General features: G+C 43.5%; 2 protein-coding genes and 1 long non-coding RNA gene across 4 annotated transcripts in view; 1 reads left to right on the top strand and 2 right to left on the bottom strand.

Moving 5' to 3' along the window:
- The window catches only part of CHST9 (carbohydrate sulfotransferase 9), a 231,655-nt gene that overhangs the window by 8,970 nt on the left and 203,815 nt on the right, over positions 1-18,870 (bottom strand). The window lies entirely within an intron of this gene.
- LOC116572247 (tubulin polyglutamylase complex subunit 2-like) lies at positions 3,118-5,144 on the bottom strand. The gene is made up of 2 exons (XM_032311103.1): positions 4,598-5,144; positions 3,118-3,351 (listed from the first exon to the last, which is right to left on the bottom strand). Exons 1-2 carry the CDS (start codon positions 5,142-5,144, stop codon positions 3,155-3,157), a joined length of 744 nt encoding a protein of 247 aa, XP_032166994.1. The 3' UTR covers positions 3,118-3,154.
- LOC116571776 lies at positions 7,620-13,389 on the top strand. 2 transcript variants are annotated; one of them, XR_004277988.1, is made up of 4 exons: positions 8,155-8,194; positions 8,936-9,150; positions 11,366-11,472; positions 11,555-13,389. It is a non-coding gene; the product is annotated as an uncharacterized LOC116571776 (long non-coding RNA). The 2 variants fall into 2 exon arrangements; XR_004277987.1 differs by having other exon boundaries at positions 7,620-9,150.

The raw sequence follows: 18,870 nt of genomic DNA, 5'->3' as shown, positions 1-18,870 counted from the left end.
GGACACCTTGTTCTGCTTGTCTCCAAGGCAAATGTCTATAAAGCCAAATGTATGTTGTTCCTTCTCAAAGTGGCTCCTCCTGTGCTTTTTTTCTATTTCTGAAATGGTTCTACTACATTCTGGCCACCCACTCACAAAATCTGAGAGATGCTTTAACAATCAGAAAGTAAATTGGTTAATCTACATCTCATAATGCCTCTTAAAATTCTTTTTAATTTATTATCACTTAATTGGATATTCTTCAGTATCCTAATTGGTCTCCCTGAAAATTATTGCCGAATAAGTCTTCCTAAAACATCTTACTTTTCATCCCTTAAAATTTGGAACGGGCTCAACTATATATAAACCCGAGTCCCGATTCCTTAGCTGGCATTGGCAGTCTGTCGCCACTGGGCTGGTCACTTTGTGCTCTGCTCCTTTCTTGACGTATACACTCTTCTACTTGCTTCCTCTGGGCTCTCACCACCCTCCACTCATGTTCTCCCTCTTGCGTGAGACTTTCCAAATCTCCTAGGCTGATAGAAAATCCTGCTCTCCCCCTGAAAACCACCCACGACTCCAGCAAGGGATTCTGCTCTCTTTAAAATTTAGCATATTGTCTGCACCACCTGTGAAAAAGTGATTTTATTCCAGCTCACATTGTTATTTGATTTTCTCATTGGGCAAACTCTTTTAGCCACAGCTCAATTGTACACCAAGGCAGAAAGCTATAGTTTTCCACAAATACCTTTGAAGAATGGGTCAGCTTGACAAGTCAGGTGAAAGATAGATTATTACAGGTGAAAAAATGAGTATTCAAAGAAATCTAATGGAAAAAAAAATTGTGGACTAATCATGAACTCTCCATGAAATCTGAAAGCTTTGTTCTTAGTCCTTAAGGCCTCTGTTTCTATATGCCTCATCTGTACATTGACATTAATTGCCCTTTTTCCCTCTAAACTCATTGAGGGTCTACCGCACACAAGGCACAGGGCCAGATGCCCAGGATGGTGGACTGTGTAAGACAAATGTGATCCTTGCCCACACGGAGCTTATATTCTTATAAGGGAAAAGACCCTAGGTAAATAATCACACAATTAATTACTCTATTATTACAGTGGCAAAGGCTCAGCAGCATTCTAATGGAGGCTGGGGCAGCAGGATATAAAGGCAAGTCTAACCTGGTTGAGTGTTAAGTCTTTTGTTGAGCACCTTCTATTTTATCCTGGTTAGTTGTTACAGTTGGATGTTTAGGTGACTGTCGCTCCTGTTTAGTTTAAACTTATTAAAGGTCAGTGTATACATCTGTGGAACCCCCACTAGCATCTAGAATAGTCTTGAATAAACCAATGTTTTGCATTTAATTGAAGTAAAGAGCATTATCATTCCCATACTTCCCTTTATTTGGGTAATTAACTCATATTGGCTTTATGCAGTTGACAAGTACTGTACTTCTGTAAAACTTGATCTACTAATGCGCTATTATGTAACTGAAGAAATTTGATCATTCATCTGTCACACGTATATTGAACTACTACTATATGCTGCATTTGGCATTGTAGAGACAAGGATAAAATAGATAAATTTACAGCCCTCTGAGGAGGTCAAAGTTTAAATGGATTGATAAAAAAGGAGTTTATGAAAAAAATATGACAATTGCTATAATGAAAGGATACATAGGATATTGGGGAACAGAGACAAGAGTACTTAGTTTGTCTGAAGAAATTTTGTGGGGGAAAATTTCACAGAGAAGTGAAGCCTGGATGAATCTGGGAGGATCCTGGGGAGTTGGTAGGTCAACAAGCCAGGGATGGGAAAGATTATCCAAGCTGATAATGAGAAGACACTTGGGAGGATGAGATGCGGATAAGAGGGAGAGGCAGTTGAGGTTGGGTTTGACTCCTCACACCCATATAAAGAGTCTAGACTTTGCCATGTAGAGGACAGGGATTTTCCATAAGGCAGGGACTTAGAATGAACATTCTAGCCACAGTGGGGAGGTACAGCTGGGGGTAAGCAGGTCTAGATGTAGAAGACAAGTGTGACAGCCCATCAGGAATTCTTAGGACAGGAACCAAGGCAATGAAGTAAGAGTGCAGAAGAAGGGAATTAGTTGAAGTAAATTTAAGAAATTGATCAGACTGTAAGAGTGGGGGCAAAAGAAGTGTAAGGAATGCCTCCCCATATCCCAGGAGAGGGAGTAGAAGGTACCACGGGAGGCGATGGGGTGGGTGTAAGTGTTCACTGTCTTCAGTTTCAGACCTTTTGAGTTTGAGGTGCCCTTGAGAGATAGGGGTGTTGGTATTAGGACTCCAAAGCTGGGTATACGGTATATGGGTGTGAGGAGTCAAAACCAACCTCAACTGCCTCTCCCTCTTATCCACATCTCATCCTCCCAAGTGTCTTCTCATTATCAGCTTGGATAATCTCATTATTAGCTTGGCTGGGGGAGGCACTAGCTGAATTTATGGGCCTCGAAGGCGTTCCTTAGAGCTGCCATAATGATCATGGCGTCTGCCAGTTTTGAGTGCCTGCCACGTGCCAGACCCGTAACCCACCAGCACCTGTTGCTATGGTCATCTTCCATTTCCATTGTACAGATGAAGAAATGGAGCCTCAAAAACATTAAGGAACTCGATTAAGGCACATAGCTTGAGAAAAAGGACATTGCATGAGCCCAGGATTTTTTCTGAGTTCAGAGTGTCCACAGTGCCTGTGCCTTTTGTGGGGGGACCTTTGTGGTCTATTAACAGCTGCCCTTGGTGATGATAATATTGGTGATTAAATATGCCCCTTCCTATCACTGAGTTTTGACATTTTTTTAGTTAATGACATAACATTGCTTTTAGCAATGTATCTTTTGTGATTGGGCTTCTTTCTAGATATGAGCGAGTTAGAATTCTTCAGACCCTCCTGGAGCCCCAGTTATTTCTAGTGGTTAATAAGGGTGATGATGGCAGTGGATGGGTTGCTAGAAAGTGGGTCCTTCCTAAGGAAGCAAACCAGTGTGTCTCTGTCTGGTCCCTCCTTGCTGCAGCTGTTCCTCTCAACTCTCAAGCCAAGGGCTTCCGAAGCTGATTGTTTAGTTATGAGAGGGATGAAGACAGACTGCATTTCTTTTTTTTTTTTTTTTTGGAAGAAAGAACATTTCAGTACTTTTAATGGTACTATTTTCCTAATTTTTGGACATGAGGCCCCACATCTTTGTTTCGCTCTGGGTCCTGCACCTCAGGTGGCCAGCCTGGCTCTTCATTGCTCTCCTTTCCTTCACGGAGCCCCCTTCCTTCTCTCTTCTATAGCCTCCTGAGGACTCCCACTGATGTGAAGGGCACCACTGCTCTCCTAGTTCCTCTGCTGCTGCACCTGTGAGAACTAGAAAAGGGCCAGGGCTGAGTTCAAAGTAACTAAGGGACCCACCAGCACTAGAGGCTGGCGGGCTGTAGGACAGGAGGACAAGCCTGCTCTATGTTCTTCTAACTCTGACTTGTCTTGGAGCAGATGCCACATGCTAGAATCACTGATCTTGTGCGGTTGGTTCTCCCTTTGATTCAATCAGTTCTGGCAAAACAATTCTTCTAATAGACTAAACTTCAGCTATTATTCTTGACAGCTTGGTCCTTCTTTTTCCCTTTCTGCCACTCCTTGAATTGATGAAAGCTGGGAGTAGTAGGCAGGGCAGGTGGACAACTCTTGTCAACAGTGATTTCATAAAAATTCTTTATGAGGAGTCATGGAAAACAATGTTTGGGAATTTGTTTTTATATTAAAGTTAAGCAGAGAATTAACTCCTCTTAAAAAAAAATTTTTTTTTTGGCAATGTATAAACACACTGCAAAACTGGAAACAACAAACTTTTATAGGAAGCTGAAAAAGGACCAGAGAGAATTAGGAAAAATAAAGAATATATACAACTGTATCTTTAAGAATTTTCATGGAACATGATGACCCATCAAATCAAGATATCCACATTTTCTAACAAAAATGAACTGATCTGAGTAAGGCAGCATGAAAATATTCTAATATAGTGCTGCTCAACAGAACTTTCTGTGATGATGGAAATGTTCCATTATCTCTGTTGACTACAGAAGCTACTGGCCACATGGTTGCGCACAATGTGGCTAATGCAACTGAGGAACTGAATTTTTAATATAGTTTAAACAGCCACTGTGACTAGTGAACTAGTGAACTGAACAGCACAGTTCTAATGCCTCATGGGTCAAAATCAGCGGTTTCTTCACGGGATTTCTCTCATCACCACTGACAGGTGTAGAGGGTTGGGGGTGGGAAGAGAGGGAAGCTCTTAACAGCTCTATTTAACACTTACGTTCTGAAACTCTCTCTCAGAGGCAAGAGATGAGGCAAGGACTCTGGGGGAGACCTGAGAATGCCCTTGAACTCCTGGCTAATGCCAATGGAAGCAGAAGGCCTAGGATTTGGCTCACTGTGATGGGAATATGGCTATGGTACAACTCATAGGATCTGAGGCTTGGGCCATCTGTGCATGGAAATCATATCGAGGGGCTCACGGGGAGGTGGGGTGCTCATTTCCGGACAGGGTTTCCAGGGCTAAAAGAGGATTTAGAGGTGGAGGGAGGAACTGGGGGCCCTTTCTGGCCACCTGCAGGCTGGACTGGCCCTTTCTTTTTGGGGATTAAGGTCTTGTTCTTGCTCTTGAACACTTTGCTGGGATCCAGCTTGTTTACGAAGGAGTTGGTCTCTTCTGCAAGTAGGTCTGTGTTGTAGGTGATGGGTTTATACATGTTGAACCACTGCTTGGCCTGCGGGCTAATGCCATAGCTGGTGAAGGCGTACTGCCACTGCGGCAGGCCCAGGTGCGTGATGAGCAGGCGATAATAAGCGGTGAAGGTGTCTGTGAGAAAATGCCAGTATAATGCTCTGTCCAGGAACCAGATCTCAGTGTCTTGTGCTAACGCTGGTTTCCCTCTTTTGTAGACAAGGCAAACCTTCCCATTCCCATTGCAAGGATCCAGCTCAAATATCACGCTGCGAGAATCAAAATGAGGCTTCTCTGGCTGGTTCTCACTGGCATCCAGCTTCACACTCCATGTCATGTGGAAGCCATTGGTCATCAGGTAAAAATTCTTCACATCCTCAGGCAGCACACAGTTATTTTTTTGTTCCCATGAAGACCTGCTGAACGTCATATGATTTCTTCATGGGAACAGACTGCATTTCTATCAGGACACTGGGACAATGGGAGATGCATGTGAGCATCCAGTCCCAATACCCAGCGCCCTAAGCCCCGTCTCCTCCATTCTTATCCTCCGCTCTTCCATCTTTAGTTACACATCGTACAAGTGTTTCCTGAGCACCTACCGGGTGCCAGGCACGGGGCTACATTTTGGAGGTAGAGCTAGCAAGTCATAGTTGGTCCCTGCTCTTATGGGGAAGCCTCAGGGGCAGGGGGTGGGGAGGGAGATACAGAAGAGAAAACCAAGAATTATCACACTTACAGCAGGAGGCAAGACAAGAAGGAGCATAAAAAGGGGGGGGGGCATTTAATCCCAGCTTGGAGGGTGAGGAGGGTTTCATGGAGAAAGTGTGTGCTGTGCGAAATCATTTCTGTTTCCTGTTTTGGTGACTTATGTCCTCTCTCTAGAATATTTTTCTTCATTGTGTTTGCCTAGTTAAAAGGGCAGGGGAATGGAGCAAGTTAATTTAACCACTGCATCAATCCCAAAACGAGATACGGATATGTTCATTGTACAGAGGAAGAGCTCGAAGCTCAGGGAGTTTACATAACTGGCCCCAGTTAACACAGCTGCTGCTGAAGTCGTGCTTCCCACCTCGGTCTTACTCATCCGTGCTTTTTTTCAGCTGCGTCATACATCAAGTAATTTACTCCCTGTTTAATGCCCATTTAATGAATTGATGTAAGTAAAGCATAAAGCATATGTCTGCCACAAGGGAGGATGGTAGTTGAGAACTGGGATTTCTCAGTCACGTGGACCTGGTTTGGTGGCTCCTGTTTCTATCATTTTCTCTCAGAGCACACCTGGCTACCCTGTTTTAGTTCTAAGCTTCAGCCTCCTTGTCACTAAAATGGGGATAATAACAACATCTACCTTGCAGCGTAGCTGAATGATAGGAAGTGTGTGTGGAGTGCTTAATGCAAAGTTTGATTTCTATAAATATTAGGTGTTTTTATTGATTTGTTCCTTAAATATTTATGAGCATCTCTATGGGACAAGCATTTTCTAGGCGAATAGGAATGCTTTTCCTCTGCTTTTCCAGTCTTTTTCTCCTCTTCTCACTTAAAAACATGACAGACTTAAGAGTCTATGATAAGGGGCGCCTGGGTGGCTCAGTGGGTTAAGCCTCTGCCTTCAGCTCAGGTCATGATCTCAGGGTCCTGGGATAGAGCCCTGTGTCGGGCTCTCTGCTCAGCCCGCTACGGGGGAGCCTGCTTCCCCCTCTCTCTGCCTGCCTCTCTGCCTACTTGTGATTTTACCCTCTGTCAAATAAATAAAATCTTAAAAAAAAAAAGGGAAAAGAGTCCATGATAAATGCTCAATGGGGATAAAGCTGAGTGGAAGAAAGAAGCAGAAGACAATTGAGAGACAGAAATGGGAAAGCAAAAAAAATCAGTGTAGTGGCGATAAAGATGATGAAAGAAAACAGAAGAAAAGAAAGCACACTTAGAGTCCCAGGAAGAAATAATGAGTACGTGAAGCTGGGGGCGGCAGGGGTGGGTGGTGGAGAGAGAAACTAGTGACCTTTGGTTCTCTCTCAGCTGCCACCTTCAAATCGTTGAAGCTGCCTGAACACAAAACAACACTTTCAATACTGAGATTATTCCAACTGGTCCAACGAGCTCATTTCTATAGTCAACTTGGATGCAGGGACTGAAATTCTAATTTCATTTGCCAGTCCTCTAATTTTGGATTTAATTTCTCTCTCTATTTTTTCCCTTAAAGCCAAAGAAACATAAAAGACGAGGATGTAGGGCGATGTCAACATCAAGGACGAAGTTTCTACTGAGAATAGTGCCGTTCTCTGGTTTGGCGAGACCCGTGGAACCTGGAAACAGACATAACCTCGATGTATGTAAGTAGGTAAGGCTTCTGTCCAAGGAGTCCATTGTGCTTTTATAGATTTATCATTTTATCTTTCTTCTAAGGTTTCTTGAGAAAAATGAGGCTATTGCTTTCAAATTCGTGGATAAACAAAACTACTTGCGTCGTAATTTGCCCAAGGTCATTCTGCGGAGTCAGTGGCGGAGTCAGGAACCCAGTCCAGTTCTCTACTTCCATCTTAGGAAGAATGAGCACAACACTTTGCTTTTTTTTTTTTTTTTAATTTTTTTTTTTTATAAACATATGTTTTTATCCCCAGGGGTACAGGTCTGTGAATCACCAGGTTTACACACTTCACAGCACTCACCAAAGCACATACCCTCCCCAATGTCCATAATCCCACCCCCTTCTCCCAAACCCCCTCCCCCCAGCAACCCTCAGTTTGTTTTGTGAGATTAAGAGTCACTTATGGTTTGTCTCCCTCCCAATCCCATCTTGTTTCATTTATTCTTCTCCTACCCACTTAAGCCCCCATGTTGCATCACCACTTCCTCATATCAGGGAGATCATATGTTAGCGAAATAAGTCAAGCAGAGAAACACTTTGCTTTTTAAAGAAACTCAAAACTTTAATGAGGAGCTGCAGGGGGTTAACGTGAAATCCATTCCGAATGTTTGATCCTCACCATGTTGTCTCCAGGGTGTGCCCTGCACGGGTCCAGTGGGGAGGAGAGTGACAAATACAGTCAATGATATTTGCAATAGAAGAAGGAGGAGATAAAAGGATGTTGCGCTGCAAGGATTTTGATAGCTCACCGGAATTGTAGATATCTAATCGATTTGGAATAGGACTCTCTAATATCTCCAAGTTGGTGTTGAGTTTTCTAAAAATTACTAATTGTCAACCCGCTGCTTATCCCCTTGCACTGAAGATGAACAAAAACAAGAGTGTGTATACCTGAGACCGTTCTGGAAGAGACATGGAGGAGGCAACCTTGACTCTGACACCTTCTTCTAGACAATGCAGTTGCTAGACTATTCTTGCTCTTGTTGACAGGGATATAATGAGGAAGAGGGAGCCTGCTGCCCTGGGTTGGAAGCCTATGTGTGAAGTTTTCTTCCTTCCTTCCTTATTTCCTCCCCCCCTTTCCTTTCTTTCTCTCTCTTTTGATGTTAGAGGTATGGATTACCAAGCAGGGGGAATGAATAAATGGGGAGATACCGAAACAGGGGACTAACTTGGGGTGGACCAGGGGGCCAGGGAAGGCCAGAGCCCTGGGTCAGCCGTGGAGGAGGGGGCTTGGCTGCTTCCATAGGATGGAGATGTAAGTGCAAGAGAGAAGAAAGCCGTTGTGAGGCCAACAACATGGTGGCTGGATAGATCCACAAAATATAAAGAACATTTAATTTTAAGTCAGAGCCACCAGGCTTTCCACAGATTCATTGGGCGATTTTAGGGCAGTGTCTTCATTTGTGTTTCCCTAGAAGCAGACCTTGAGTCAAAGAGTTGAGGCAAGTGGCTAATTTGGAGTAGATTCTATCAAGTACGTGTAGGACAATAGGAAAATAAGATAGGGAAGAGAAGGCAGAGAGGATAGGGTGAATTTTAAAGAAAGTTAGCACAGTAGGAACTGGATCTCAGGTCCACTGGGGAACTTCGAGAGCTCCAGAGTTATCCCACCAAATCCCATCAGCCATGGTTGGAGGCTTCTACAGGGAAGAGGTCTGGCAATTCTAGGCTGCTCTACAGGAAGCCAGGGTAAGCTTCTTCAGGCAGTGAGTCACAGGTGTCGGCAGTCAGCTGGAAGTCTGGCCAAAATGCAAGGAAATATTAAGAGATGGGAGGATATTACAAAGACACAGCCAGTGTTGTTACAGGAAGTCAATTAACATTCTAATTCTGTTTTTCCACTTTTAAAGTGAGAATCCTAATATTTGTTCTTGGACATGTTGAAATGGAAGTGATGGCATTGGCTGGCATCCAGAATCCCAAACACCTCGCCCTTTGGAAGTGTCACTTGCCCTTTGGAGATGTTCATGGTGTGCGTTGGTGTACATATGTATAAAAACAGGCTGAGAAAAGGAACCCCTTATGGAATCTCATCTTATTGCACTGAACTACACTATATAGATTGGTAAGAATTCTCTTGCCCAGAGCAGGCAGTCCTATGACCTAGAACCAACTTTGAGCCAAAAAAGCCTCTTTGGACCCATTTACCCAAGGCCATCCTAAAATCTCAGCCCTCTGATTCTGACACGCTGGTGGCAGGGAAAAAAAAAAAGGAGTCTCTTTGAGAATGTATTAGATAAAGGCAGTTTCAAAGGGCCCAGTACAGTGTCCGACATATAGTAAGTTTCTCCAAAATGTTAAGACATCCCGTCTCTGTGTCTTTTTTCTCTGGTTGTCCCTTAATACTGGGCAGCTCATGCAGAAGGCCCATCTTCCCAGTTGCAGGCTGAAGTGACTAGAGCAACAGGTCCTATTCCTGTTCGACGTGATGGAGGTGGACACCAGTTAGGAATGAGCACCTGCTGTAAAGGCCACCCATCCCTAGGCCAGTAAGAAAGTTAGGAGTGATCACCTCTGCTCAGGGGTGTGGCCAGTGACTAGCTAAGTCCATTAATCCATCTCCCCTCTGGCTGTGGGCTGGAAAACCAGTTATCAGTGAAGAGAAAAAAAAGTAACAGCCTTAAAGAGACGCAGAGTCCAAGAGAAGAGCTACGTCAAGGCCGTGGTGGTGGTGAGACCGTTGGCGTGGGTGAAAACTCAGTCCCAGGAAGCAGTGTGTACTCCAGGGCTTGTTTCGTTCCCATTCATTGCCTATCAGTCCAAAGCCACTTGAGTTCTGGGAAGGGCCACGCTGTGAGAACCACAGTGACCCTGGCAGGAACACATTCCATTCGTCTGATTTGGTTAAGTGTCTGCCAGCCCAGGATCAGATTTGCCGGTGTCAGCACCTTTGAGCGCCACACAGGCCTCTCTGGCTCACTCGCCTGCAGATTTGACAACTCAGCTTTACCCAACGCTGCCTGCCCAAAGCCTGGCCCAGCCCTCTCAGTCCAGAGCAGGCCCCTCAGCCTTCGGTGGCTTACCTGGGTCCTGCACTAGGAAGAGGGTTGCCTTAGGCACCAGATCAGGCCTTGGCGATCGATCGTGAGATCATGCTGAGTGGGATCTCTCTTGGGGATTTCAGTATGAAAAAAAATGCCCAGGGAGAAAGTAAGACACACTCACAGCAAAGGAGAGGGACAGAGAGGCAGGGGGCAACAGAGTGAGTTACGAGATGAGGGCATCAGAAGGAACAGATCCCTACCGAAACGAAGTGATGATCAAAATGCATATTTGTAGGTCTTACCCCTTCATGCTTTCAATTTTACCCATTTTATCTTACTGATATTATTTGACTCCAAATTTTGAAGCTTTTTGGGGTTTCCAAAATGAGTTGTTTCTCCTGAAGGTGAGTCTACTTGATTCAAAAAGTTATGGAAACTAAGAAGCATTAAGGGCCCTGGCCCTGGATATTCCTTTGGGTCCCCCTTTCTTCGCAAGGCCAGGTATGAGCAGCGCTGGTCCCCATCCCTTAGCCTGAGGCGGGGAGTCTTCAGGGTCTGTACAACTTCATTCCCCAGAGCTGGTATAGAATGAGCTGCGAGTGTTTATAGCAGCAATGTCCACAATAGCCAAACTATGGAAAGGATCTAGATGTCCATCAACAGATGAATGGATAAAGAAAATGTGGTATATGTACACAATGGAATACTATGCAGCCATCAAAAGAAATGAAATCTTGCCATTTGCGACAACATGGATGGAACTAGAGCGTATCATGCTTAGCGAAATAAGTCAAGCAGAGAAAGACAACTATCATATGATCTCCCTGATATGAGGAAGTGGTGATGCAACATGGGGGCTTAAGTGGGTAGGAGAAGAATCAATGAAACAAGATGGGATTGGGAGGGAGACAAACCATAAGTGACTCTTAATCTCACAAAACAAACTGAGGGTTGCTGGGGGGAGGGGGTTGGGAGAAGGGGGTGGGATTATGGACATTGGGGAGGGTATGTGCTTTGGTGAGTGCTGTGAAGTGTGTAAACCGGGCGATTCACAGATCTGTACCCCTGGGGATAAAAATATATTATGTCAATAAAAAATAAAAAATTAAAAAATTTAAAATAAAATAAAATAAAATACTCAGGAAAAAAAAAAAAAAAGAATGAGCTGCGAGTGGACATGGATGACAGAGAGGTGCCTGCCCTCTGCAGCCCGGACTCGGTAAGTGCGAGTGGGACCCCAGCCAAGGAGGGCGGTGGTGCTGGGGGTCGTCCAACCCTTTCTGTTGCTTTCTTTAGGCAGAGCCCAAGTCCGGGGAAGCAGCATATACCTGGGGAAACTCTTCTTCCACAACCCAGTACCTATTAGTCCAAAGCTACTTGAGCCCTGGGAACAGCAATGCCAGGTGGGAGGGCAGGGCTTGTGTTGATATCCAACTACAATTTTCTTATATCCAGTCACTGATGGACTGTCGAACCTATTTACAGAGACACTGATATCATCCAGCCAGCAAGCAGAATTCTCTGAAGGTCCTTCCGACAGTGCATCGTCGCCTCCCTTGCCTCCTTACAATGCTGTCATCTGCTCCTTGGAAGGAATGAACACATCTCGGCACCCCCCACTCAAATAACACCACAGCTTCTTGATTCCATCTACTTTCCTACACAAGGGAAAGCTGTGCACAACCGGGGGAAGGAAGTCCCAGACTCCACACAGGGGATTTCCGTAGGGTCTTCTATAACTGAGGCCACTGGTAACTAGCCTGTAGCCAGTATGGTGACTGAAAGTAGATGGAGGTGCGCTTCTAGATCGGTTCTTAGACCCATGGGTTAAAGCCTCCTGCCTCGCCTGTGACTCAGGGTCCGTCCAGTGAGGTTCCCAGGTTCAGAACACGCTCCCTCCTGAGCGAGGAGGGGTGCTGACACTAGATGGCAGGAAAGGGTCAGTTTGCCTGTCTCGACCCCCACCAGGGCTCCTGTCTCCTTTAGTTAAAGGCAAGCTCCTGGACTGAGGCCACAGGGAGAGGATGAGTGGTGAGTTGGTGTTGGATCGATATACACACGTTGCTTAACATGCAACTGTCGATCACTATTATACCAGTGCTTTTCTACCAAATCAACCTCCCTCACTGGAATAACATCTCTAACTGAACACCTTGGTGGGAGTTGACTCAGCCTCCCATCCCTAAGACGGAGAATGGTGCCTCCCTAATGGAGCTGTGAAAAATAATGAAATATATATATATAATGTCCAATGTGCAGTATATACTCATAAAATGTGGCTTTTAACTACGACTTTTATATTTCTGCTGAGAGTATCACCTTTCTGCGGTAACCCCAGGGGCCTCGTGTTAATCTTTGTCTTAGACTGTTACTTCCCTTCATATTCGGGCACCAAATTCTATTCAGTTTTTCTCTAAAGTGTTCATTTCCACTGTCAGTATTAGGACACGCACACATTTTTTTTTTTCATGCCCAGACCACTGTTACTGCCTGCCCACAGGATGAATTAAGAGAAGCATTCGTTCGAGAAACATTTATTGAGCATCTAATATATGTACTGTTTAATTCCTTGGGACAAACAACTCCTGCTCTCCTGGTACTTATGTTCTTGTGGGTGGAGGCAGCCAATGTGCAAATCAACAAAGGGATAATCAAGAAAAAAAAAAAGTCGCTGGTGGTAAGTGAGAAACAAACACCAAAGCGGACAGTGATGGGAGTGTGAGTAGCGGGGGCGGAGAGGAAATGGAGACAACACAGACGATAGATGGTTAGGGAAGATCTATTTCGGGAGAAGCTACTGGAGCAGAGGTCTGAATGACAAACATGTCTGTCAGGGGCAGCGAGTGAAAGGGTCTTCGTGTAAGGGTGAGACAGGCCCGGTGGAAGGATGGAGGGCAGGGCCCGTGTGGTTGTCGCATGAGCGGGAAAGGCACAGTGACAAGAGATGAAATCGAAGAGGACAGTGGGACCCTATCTTGTAGGACAATCAGATGGTGGAGAGCATAGGAAGCACACTGGGTCTCATCAGAAGCGTCTTATTAGCTGCTGGAGGTCAAGAACATGATGTGACTGATGTTTTATAAAGCTCACTCTCCCCGCCCAGTGGAGAATGGACCGGGGACCTGGCAGGAGGGGAAGCAGAGTAGCCTGGAGAGAGGCTGGTGGCTAGTACCACTGGAGACAGAGCAAAAAGGAAAATACAGGATATGGTTTTAAGAAAATTCCACACTCATTTTCCCGAGGTCATTTCTCAACTCTCAAAACTTTGTTGCCAGCTCATTATACTTCCCGCTGAATGAAATCTAAATAAATGTGGTTTCAAGTTCTCCATGATCCTTCCCTGGCCTCTTTTCGTTGATTGTTGACTTCTCCGAACTCCCACAGTGTCTATACTGGGTGGTTAAGAGCAAGTAAGCAGTAACACAGTCTGTCATTCTATGCAGCACTTAAGGCGTGTTAGTCTTCTCTTCCAAGAGAGACAATCCCCTTAGAAGAGGGTCGGTGCTGGCACTTTCCTCCACATCTCATCGCACTAAGCTCAGCTCCAAGCATAGGGCATGTACTAAAATTGCTTATTGATTGATTAAAAACATACATGAGTAGCATTCATCTCCTCCGTATTTCTTTCATATGAGGAAGGGTGATTATCTGTCAATATTCATTGCGCCATTGAACCAATATGCAATGCATTAATCATCTCTGAGATAACCAGATGAGGCTTTCTTGTAATCTTTCTATTTTGCTGAGATAATTTCACTTGCTTTGGAGTTTATGAGGCCATAAGTGGCTCCCATCTGTTGATGAACATATTTCTAAGAGTCATTTAGTATCAAGTATGGAATACTTGAGGGGAAGTTAAATTGTAACTTTTATATTAAGTGTCATCTTAGTAACAGAACCAAAATTGGAAGCATGTGTTCAATTTTGGTCTTTCATTTTCAAAGCTTTAGGTCAGGCAGAGAATTAATTTCATTTGTTTACAAAGTAGATTATGCCTAATAAAATCTATTTTGTTTATGGTCACATTTTAGTCAATCCATTGCCTTAGAAAATGAGAGAAATCTGATTGGCTAATCATTCAACAAAGTAAATTACATTATTCCACATCCACAGAACATTGGCCTAATTTAATTATTCAGTAATAGCATGATGAAAATACTCCCCTTTAATACATTTTGAGCAAGGCGCATACCCATGATGAAACAGGGAAGAATCGCGTTTATTCCTTCCTTGTTTGATGACTGACCATGGAATGTAACATAACATTTCTGTGAATAATAACTTTTTCCACAGGGAGGATAATAAACACAAGGTAGCTTTCACTAGGGATCCTTCCTGGTAATCTGAATTTTTACTACTCGTCTGTATATTTTACAAGAACAGAAATCCGTTCTAAGTGCTACTTTACAAATAAAGTTGAAATGATATTGGTTTCAAGTTATGCATAATGAAAGAAATAAGTGGGATCACTTTTTCTCTCTATTGAGAGGTAGAAAAATTCTCTAGGACACTTTCTTGGACTCCTGAGATTTTGACAAAAGACCAAGGAACGCTTCCTCAACAAAATGCAGGTAAACACAAAAGTTCACACAAACTCAAAAGGAATTTCTTGATGGATGCCAAGGGGATCTACACTAAGGGGGTCTAAACTGTATATACAATGTGGTTTCTGGAGAGTTGGTCTAGTATTAATGACCACTTCTTGTCTTTTTTTCCTTTTGGGGGGTTTTAGAAATATTTAGGGTGGCCAAATATTGGAAATACTGAAATTCACACTGATAAAGATCAAACAGTATTTAAAGTTTCAAAATGCAAAGGAAATACGGAGTACATCTGAATTAAGCAATGACAGGTATACACTACAAAAATACTTCTGATCCCTTGATCACTACTTCTTTTTTTTTTTCCTAAAGATTTTATTTATTTATTTGACAGAGATGACAAGCAGGCAGAGAGGCAGGCAGAGAGAGAGGGGGGAAGCAGTCTCCCTGTTGAGCAGAGAGCCGGATGGAGGGCTCGATCCCAGGACCCTGGGATCATGACCTGAGCCGAAGGCAGAGGCTTTAACACACTGAGCCACCCAGGCGGCCCCTTTGATCACTACTTCTTAAAACACAAATTTTTATGACAACCAGCCATTTTTACTCAAAATGATGACCCCTTAAGCATCTCTTTCCCACAATCCCAAAGATACCAAGTTTTCACTTGATGACTTACTCAATTCCTATCATGAGGAGAAAGCAATATGGGTAAAATAGTTTAAAGGTAGACAAAATCAAAACTAAACCAAACCAAACCCTGTCGTTTTGAGTATATACCAAACTAGGATGACATGTTGGCTTCGTGGCCCATTTTGATCAAAGCTTTAATCCTAGAAATGAAAAAGAGACATTCCACTTGGAGGTGGTGTTCGAGCTGGGGAATGCTAATCATTGCACTCTTGGCACCTAGAACTTGGCTGCTGAAGCTCGTTGTTCCATGTGGAGAGAATAATCCCAAACGAGGTGCTAACCATTTTGGCTCATAAAATCTGCTAAGCTGAAAAATTCCTATTACCCAAATTATTCCTCTTGAGCTCCAAGTGCTAGCGAGGAGGGAGGGATGTGATTACAAAAACTCAAAAGAGGGGAAGAAAAAGTAGGAAAACAGATTGACAAGAAAATCATTCGTGGGATCCATTTCACTGGGTTATCAAGCGGTAACGTCTTATGGTGGTGTGATTCCTTTACACGAGATGGCAAATTAGCTCTTTTTGTTCTTTTTATGAGATGCTACATTTTTGACACAGAGCTTCCATATCCCAGGTTTTCTCACATGAGGGTATATACAATGACACAGTTATAACCAAGAATGAAGAACTTATAAGAAAGTTTTTAGAAGTAAGGTACTTTTCTGGAAAATAAAGGAACACGAGCACGTCTTTAGAGTTGGTCTATTTCCATTCTGTTGTTTTATGTTCATGGTGTTTCTGCTGGGGCTCTGCTGAGGAAAATTGCCAGTGGGCAGCAGATTATCCCAACGTATGCTTTTTTTTCCCCCCTCAGTTTTTAATCTCTATTCAGGTGACAAAATAGTTTTTCTCTTGGACCAGATTCACTTGATTTTTCACTTACTTAATTTAAAAGGTAATTTAAGGCTTAACAGGAACCCCGGAGTGAGCATAGGCACATCTTGTTGCTTTGGGGGAAAAAAACTTACCATCTAAGTAGCTGTGTTCTAGGGTCTCACCATCACTGGCTTCAGGATTAGTGTCAAAATTGGGGTGCTGGATTAGGGTGGTCATGGTGGGATCATTTAGTTAATAGGAAAACTTTCAGAACTAGTAACGATATAGACCAATAGCGAAAAGAAAGGAATTCAGAATGACGTATGTCTGGATTCTGATTCCGACTCTGCCGCTCACCAGCCAGGTACCTTTAAATAAAGGTATTTCAAGCAGTATAGAATAGTGGTTGGTGCTTACACGGTCAAGTTCTATTATTTCAATCCTGGCGTGTGATCTTGGGCAAGCCACTTGATGAACTGTGAATCCCTTGATTTGTACCTACCTCGCAAGATCACTGCTTATAAGGTTTACATGAGGTTTAAATGAGATAATTTTACGTAAAATTGAGCCTTGAGCTTGCACACAGAAAGCTCATCAAGGTAACAGCGTTGACGGGTATTATTAATAATTGAGTGCAAAGCACTGCAGCACTGCAGAACCTGAAAAATTACGGAATCTTTCAAGCTTGAGATTCCACCTGTAGAAAAAGTAGATTAAAATATGTATCCTCATAGTGTTGTTGTGACAGATAAATGAGATGGAGCATTGAGTGGCTGGCACAATCAGTGGTTGCAATTATTCAGACGCATTTTGAGTGCTTGAGTGAGAACTATCTGCATATTTGATTGCTAATAGATCATGCAGTGTTGCTAATAAACAATTCTCTTAATCTCCGTCATTATTTGCTTCTAGTGCTCATGCTTTTAAAGTACCCGAGGGCCATTTTCTCATCCTCCCTCTGTCTTAAGGGTTTATTTCCACAGACCGCTCTCTGTTGTCTGTTTCCTCAGACACCCTTACACAATATTTTAATTTCCTTGGCTTCCGATTAAAGAGGTGAGCCCCAGCCTTTTGACATTTACACCTACGTATTTTCTAGATAGGAAGCCATCTGACCTTTAATAAAGATCATCTTTTATAAATCCTGCTTTGTTAAACACTATGCATGCTACTTTCACTTCGGGAGCCTTTCAGTCTCGCTTTCAAGCATTCTTAAAAAAAGGCTCGTAAATTGGACAGCTTTTCTAAAGCATAACTTCCAGTTCTGGAAGGTAATCTTCAAAGAGAATGAGGGGGGTGGGATCTTTATGAGTTCCATTAGTGCTAAACTTGAAGTGAGAAACTCTCTTTAGGTCAAAGTTGTCTCCTTGAGTGCATGGCCATTTTGATAAGAATAGTGCGAGGTAATATAATCCCACTTTAAATTTAGAAGTTATGAAGTTCATGCTACACTGAAATTTGAGAAATTCATTCGAGAAAAAAAAAAAAAAGTCCGGTGCTCATGTCTTGACTCAAGCAAACCATTTAACATTCTATAGGCTGTGGTGGGATGTGGACACAAAGATAAAATAGAGGTGTGGGTCTCCCTGCCCTTTGATTCTTTCATCCCTCTGACAGTGGGACCATTATTCATAGACCATGTGCATTCTTAGCTTATCCTTTCTGTTTCTAGCTAAGATTTCTTGCTGGGGAGGGCACAGGACAACGCTTGGTTCTCATCGTGTAGGTATCAATGACGCAACAGTTTAGAGCAGCACCGTGTATAGGGAGTGGGCTGCCCACATTTAGCATCCCTCTGGCTATCCAGACAATAATTTGGTGACTTGAAAAATTCACATTTGACCAGCAATTGGTTGGTTATTTATGATGTGCAAGGTCTCGTGGTAGACACTGAAATGAACCAAACATGACTTTGTCTCATTAGGATTAGATCATCCAGTTACAAAATCATATAGGGACAAATAATTGGAAACTAGAGTACAACACGCAAGGAGCAGTAGCAAAAGGACTGAAAAATAGTATGGGAGCATAGAAGAGGGAGAAATTATTCTTAGCTACATGATGAAGGAGAGTTTCATGGAAGAGGTGGTATTTAAGTTAGGTCTTGGAATATGAGTAAATTTTGCATGTGCAGGAAAAGGGGTTAGGATGATGGTGGAACAGGTTTCTATAGCACACAATTGTTTTACAGAAGGCAGCAGAATGAGAAATGAATCTAGGGAGGAGCCTGCTGTCCAAAGTATTATGGGGGCACAAGGCCCTGGGTTTCACACTCAAAGGCTAGGGTTTTATCCTATAGACAATATATGAGTGGGTTCAATCTGAGCTTTTTATGAGACTCACATATTGAGTTTCAAAGCTGCAGGTGTGTGAGCAGAATCATTCTCAACATTTTTGGGCCCAGAGCAAGAGCACGAATGAAGGCCCACATACTGTTGTGTCTAAATATTTCGAAGTTTCAAAGTAACCAATACCCAATACGTGGCCCTCATTTCCATCCAGGGTCTGCAGCTTGACCAGAAGGGGACCGTCCTGGGCCTGGAGGTCATAGGAGCCCTACTCTCCCTGGGAGCCACCCTGCCACTGACGACCTGAGTGGTCCATGGACCTTTAGGAGGAAGTCAAGGCAGAAGCCATAGTCAGGCCAGAGCCTAGATCTGCTGAAGGAGGTGGATGACTCAGTCTCTTTAGGTTCCTTGGCTGGGAGGGGTGGGGGCCAGGGATCATGCTTCACTTACAGCTCACTTTTCTGACC

The sequence above is a fragment of the Mustela erminea genome, chromosome 13 (assembly GCF_009829155.1).
Source record: "Mustela erminea isolate mMusErm1 chromosome 13, mMusErm1.Pri, whole genome shotgun sequence".
Lineage (NCBI taxonomy): Eukaryota > Metazoa > Chordata > Mammalia > Carnivora > Mustelidae > Mustela > Mustela erminea.
This window is presented reverse-complemented; position numbering and strand designations above follow the sequence as displayed.

Excerpts from the sequence above, each read along its gene's own strand:
- LOC116572247 (XM_032311103.1), bottom strand. The coding sequence starts at position 5,144 with ATGACGTTCAGCAGGTCTTCATGGGAACAAAAAAATAACTGTGTGCTG. Across the intron at positions 3,352-4,597 it reads AGGGCCAGTCCAGCCTGCAG|TTCTCACAGGTGCAGCAGCA; the intron begins GTGGCCAGAAAG and ends GCCCTTTTCTAG.